General features: G+C 39.2%; 1 gene segment (V, D, J or C); it reads left to right on the forward strand.

Annotated features, from left to right (window-relative positions):
* The first annotated feature begins 656 nt into the window (after nucleotides 1–656).
* Nucleotides 657–1,874, forward strand: LOC117023185 (T cell receptor alpha variable 8-3-like). The segment is given in 3 exon segments: nucleotides 657–675; nucleotides 1,259–1,348; nucleotides 1,480–1,874. Coding segments are annotated over 3 exon segments (504 nt in total).
* Nucleotides 1,875–4,765: the final 2,891 nt, after the last annotated feature.

The following is a 4,765-nucleotide window of genomic DNA, read 5'->3' on the forward strand; positions in this document are numbered from 1 at the left end:
TTTCAATATCCTACATTGCTTACATCTCATAGACAAAGCATGGAGGGATGTGTCTCACAGAACAATGAAGTCAGCACGGAAGAAATTGTGGCCAGACGCTGTCCCTGAACGTGTATTTGAGGATGTTGAAGAGGACGCTCCTGTTGTTGAGGATGTTGTGTCTCTGGGAACGTCCATGGGCTTGGAAGTGAGTCGTGATGATGTGGAGGAGTTAGTGGAAGACGACACGTCTGAACTCACCACAGAAGAACTACAATAAAACATTCTGATGGAGCAGCAACAGGCGGCAACCGAGAAATCGTCTTCGGAGAAGGAGGGAAGAGAAAGTGTTTTAACTGCACTGATCAAAGAAACGTGTGCAAAATGGGTTGAAGTGCAAATTTTTGCTGCTGTAAGTCATGCCAGTAACACTTTCAATGATAATGCTATGTCTCACTGTAGACAAATTTAAAACATCAGAAAAAGCAAATGTCAATTGAAAAATATTTAGTGGGAAAGATCCAGTGAGTCTAAATCAGGTGTCAGTGGTGTAAAAAAAAATCAAGGGAAAGAATGGCAGGAGAGGATTCACCTACAGTGATTATGGAAGAGGACCAAAGAACACCTGAACAACACTCCCCTATTGCAATTATGGACGGGGACCCCCCATCCAAACCATGACTATCATCATTGCAGGTAAGAAAAACATTACATTTTCATTTTTATCATCTACAGTACTGTTTTTACATTGTGTTTATGTATTATTGCATTTACAGTACAGTATATTGTGTTTATTGCTTTCATTGTGTATCATTTTATGGATCTATGGAATTATTAGATAGTAAAATTCTTGCTAAATAGCAGTTTTAGGGTTGATTTTAAAGATCTGGAACGGATTAATCAATTATGCATTATGGCTTTTTGAAACTGTGCCTTGGTTTTCGAATGTTTCAGAACTCGAACGGTCTACCTGAATGGATTATGTTCGAAAACCGAGGTACCAATAGTTATTTCTATATATTTGACCGCCAGAGGGCGATGTTGCATAAATCGGAAATATCTCAGTTAATAAGTTTCACCTCCCTCCTATGAAAGACTTGACCTCAAAGCTCACTGAGGTGCACATTCTGAGCAGACTCAACACCTGGAGCAGTCATTGTCAAGGAAGCATCTTTTACTAACAGCCTCTAGAACTTGCCTAAACAGGATCTCTTGAATCTCAGATTTTCCCACTTAAAGGGACTCAGCATACTTGGTCTCATTCCTTCCTGCTCCTCAGGGGAGATCGTCCAGAATACAGCTCAGCTCGCTCACTGCCTAGGCATGTTCTCAGCGACCCTTCTGCTGCTTGGAGTGCTCTTCACAGTGAGTAAGTAGTAGTGTATTGCACGCTTCTGCCTCCATGGAAGGAACATGGCTCTGATTGGCATCTGACCAGAGACACGGTCTCCTTAGAGGTAGGTCTGTCCTAGTCTCACTAACTCCGCCTTGATGTTGCAGGAGGAACCAGAGCCCAGTCAGTGAGCCAGCCTGATGGTCACATCACTGTCTCTGAAGGAACCTCTCTGGAGCTGAGGTGCAACTATACCTCTATCTATGGTGCATCTGTTTCTCTCTTTTGGTACGTCCAATACCCTAGTCAAAACCTCCAGCTTCTTCTTAAGTCGGTAGGAGGGAATACCCTGGTTAATGGCATCAAAGATTTCAAGGCTGAATTTAAGAAAAGTGAAAGCACCTTCCACCTGAGGAAATCATCAGCCCATTGGAGCGACTCGGGTGTGTACTTCTGTGCTGTGAGTGACACAGTGCCTGAGACTGCAGGGGGAGCTGAACGCAAACCTCCTGAGACACTGGAGTTTTCAGACACTCAAGGACACAGCCTGACCTGTTTTTAGCAAGGTCTCTCATTTGATGAAAATAAGCGGGTGAGGCACAGAGCTCTAAGGAGTGCTTGACTCCTGAGAAAATACAGGAACTTTAACATATTCCTTCTTTTACTACTGGGTCATGTCAGACAAGATCCAGAACAGACAGACCTGTAACAATGTTCTCCTTCCCCTTGGAGGTACTGCAGTCTAGAGGGTCAGGATTCTATTTAATGTGACCAGTACTGAACTTCTGATCTTTCACCTTCTGAACTCACCTCCAACATGATTCTCCCACTACTTTTTGCTTTTCAATTGACGGCAACTTCATTCTTTCAGTATCTCTAGTAATAACCTCAGAGTTATCCTTGACTCTTATTTTTCTACTTACATCTAATCCATTAAGAAAATCAGTCGTCCCTATTTTAAAAATTAAACCATAATCTGACCACGGCTGCCATCTCCACTGCTACCTCTTTGGTCAAGCCATCCTCATCTCTAAAATGAATTACTCTGAGAGCCCACTAGTTGTCTCCCTGATTGATCTCCTATAGTTCCTTCTTAGTGCAGCAGCGTCTTACTCAGTTTGGCTGCTGTAACAAGTACCATTGACTGGGTGGCTTATAAACAACAGAAATTTATTTCTCACAGTTTTAGATGTTGGAACTTTGAGATCAGTGTGCCGGCATGGTTGGTTCTTGTGTGAGCCTGCATCCAAACTGCAGACTGCCAATTACTCATTGTATCTTCATGTGACAGAGAGCAGGAGAAAAAAAAACCAAAAACAAATACTGTTGCGAGTTATAAAAGAGCACTAAACCCATTCATGTGGGCTCCACTCTCATGACCCATCTAATCCTAATTACCTCCCAATGGCCTCATGTCCTAATACCATCACATAGTGCGGTGGGGTTTCAGCATATGAATTTGGAGGGGAGGGCTCAAAAGTTCAATCTACAACAAGCAGGCGATGAGATCCTTTAAAACATAGGTTACATTATGTCACTCCCCTACTCAAATCCTTGCAATAGATTCCCATTTCTCTCAGAATGGAAGTCAAAGTCTTTACAATGGCCTGCCTAAGTCTACATGATGTATCTGCCATTATGCTTTTAAAAACCTTACTGAAAAAAAAGCTTTTCAACTCTGTTTTCTGTCGTAGTGAAAGTCTGCTACAGAAATTATACTAAAATAAAGATAATCTTAAATGAAGGAAAACGGAGAGAATTTATTGTAAGCAGAACTTCTCAAAACTAAATTCTGAAGAAAATTCTTCAGCAGAAGAAAATGATACCAGAGAAAAATTAGGAACTTCAAGAATGAAGGAAGAGCTACAAAAATGATAAACATATGGTAAAATACAAGAGACTAGTTTTCTTCATACTTAAAATGTGTGTGATTGTTGAAATCAATCATTATAACATTGCCTGGTGGAGTTTTCAAGTCTGAAGATGAAAGACACCTACAAGTGTAACGTAAAGTAGAGAGCATAAAATAACCTATACAATTGTAAGATTTCTAATTTTGCTTAAAACTTGAAATAATAACTGTAAATAGACTTGAATGTTCAGGTAATAGTCATTCTGCAATCACTAAAAGGCCACTAGAAACACAATACAAAAAGAAATAGTAGCAAATAGATAAGTTATAATAGAATACTGAGGAATAAAAACAGTGTGCACAAACAAAAAAAGAATAATAAAATGATAGACCAAAATCTAACTATGTCAATAATTACATTTATTTATAAATGGTCTAAACACAAAAATTTTAAATCAGAGATCATTAGTATGATTTTTTATTTTTAAAAAACTTGTCTATATACTGTCTCCATGAAACACAATTTAAATATAATGACATAGATTAAAAGTGAAAGTATGGAAAATGATGTCCATGCAAGCACTAATATTGAAGAGCTATATTAACCTCAGACCAGAAATAAAGAGGGAGATTATATAACTACAAAAGGGTCCAGTTACTAAGAAGACATAACCCTGTGAGTGTGCATGCATCTAGCAACGGAGCTTTGAACTACTTGAAGTTAACTGATAGAACTGAAATTTAAAAAATAGAAAAATCTACAATTACACTTGCAGACCTCAACCCTTTGTGCTCAACAAATAATAGAATCAGTAATCAGACCTCAGGAAGATATAGCAGACTTGTACAACACTATGAACTATTTCGTTCTTATTGATATTTATAGAACACTCCACTAAACAAGAGAAAACACATAAAGCAATACTTAGAATGACATTTGTAACAGTAAATATTTACATTAGAGAAAGCAAAAAGTCTCAAATCAGTAAACTCATCTACTCCTTGGGTGTGTCCCAGGTGATGACATCCTACATAAAAAAGAAAATCTTAACCATCCAGGAAACACTGGTCTATGAGGCAAATGAGTATTTTCTGCTGTTACTGAACTAGGTCTACAGCTGCAAAACGTTGTGCTTTTTACAACTTATTCTGCTTTCCTGTGCTCAAAGACTCAATTGAGAGCAATGCTATTCATGTCATATGCCACAATTCTGGAGCAGGTCATGAGCCTTTTTGTCACAGTAATGATCTTAGAGTGCGTACAGGAAACATTTATTCCCTCATTTAAAAAAAAATTATCAGTTATGAGGATGATCTGCCACAAAATTAATGCTATAATGCACATGATGAATTACACTAGGACATTCTAGCGTTCCTACAAGACATCTACATATTTCCTCACAAGGTGGGACATCACTAATAGTTAAATGGAGCACTGCCACTGGGCTTTCCCTTGGCTTCAGAAAGGACGGCCACGAGAGAGTAAACCGTGACTCAGGCTAGGCCATCCATTAGCAAGACCAGCATCCCAGGAGCCAATCAGTACAGAATGCAGTGATGAGGAGGATGCAGCCCTTCTCCATTGCAATGTGCCCACCTTT

Source organism: Rhinolophus ferrumequinum, chromosome 6 (genome assembly GCF_004115265.2).
Source record: "Rhinolophus ferrumequinum isolate MPI-CBG mRhiFer1 chromosome 6, mRhiFer1_v1.p, whole genome shotgun sequence".
Classification (NCBI taxonomy): Eukaryota; Metazoa; Chordata; class Mammalia; order Chiroptera; family Rhinolophidae; genus Rhinolophus; species Rhinolophus ferrumequinum.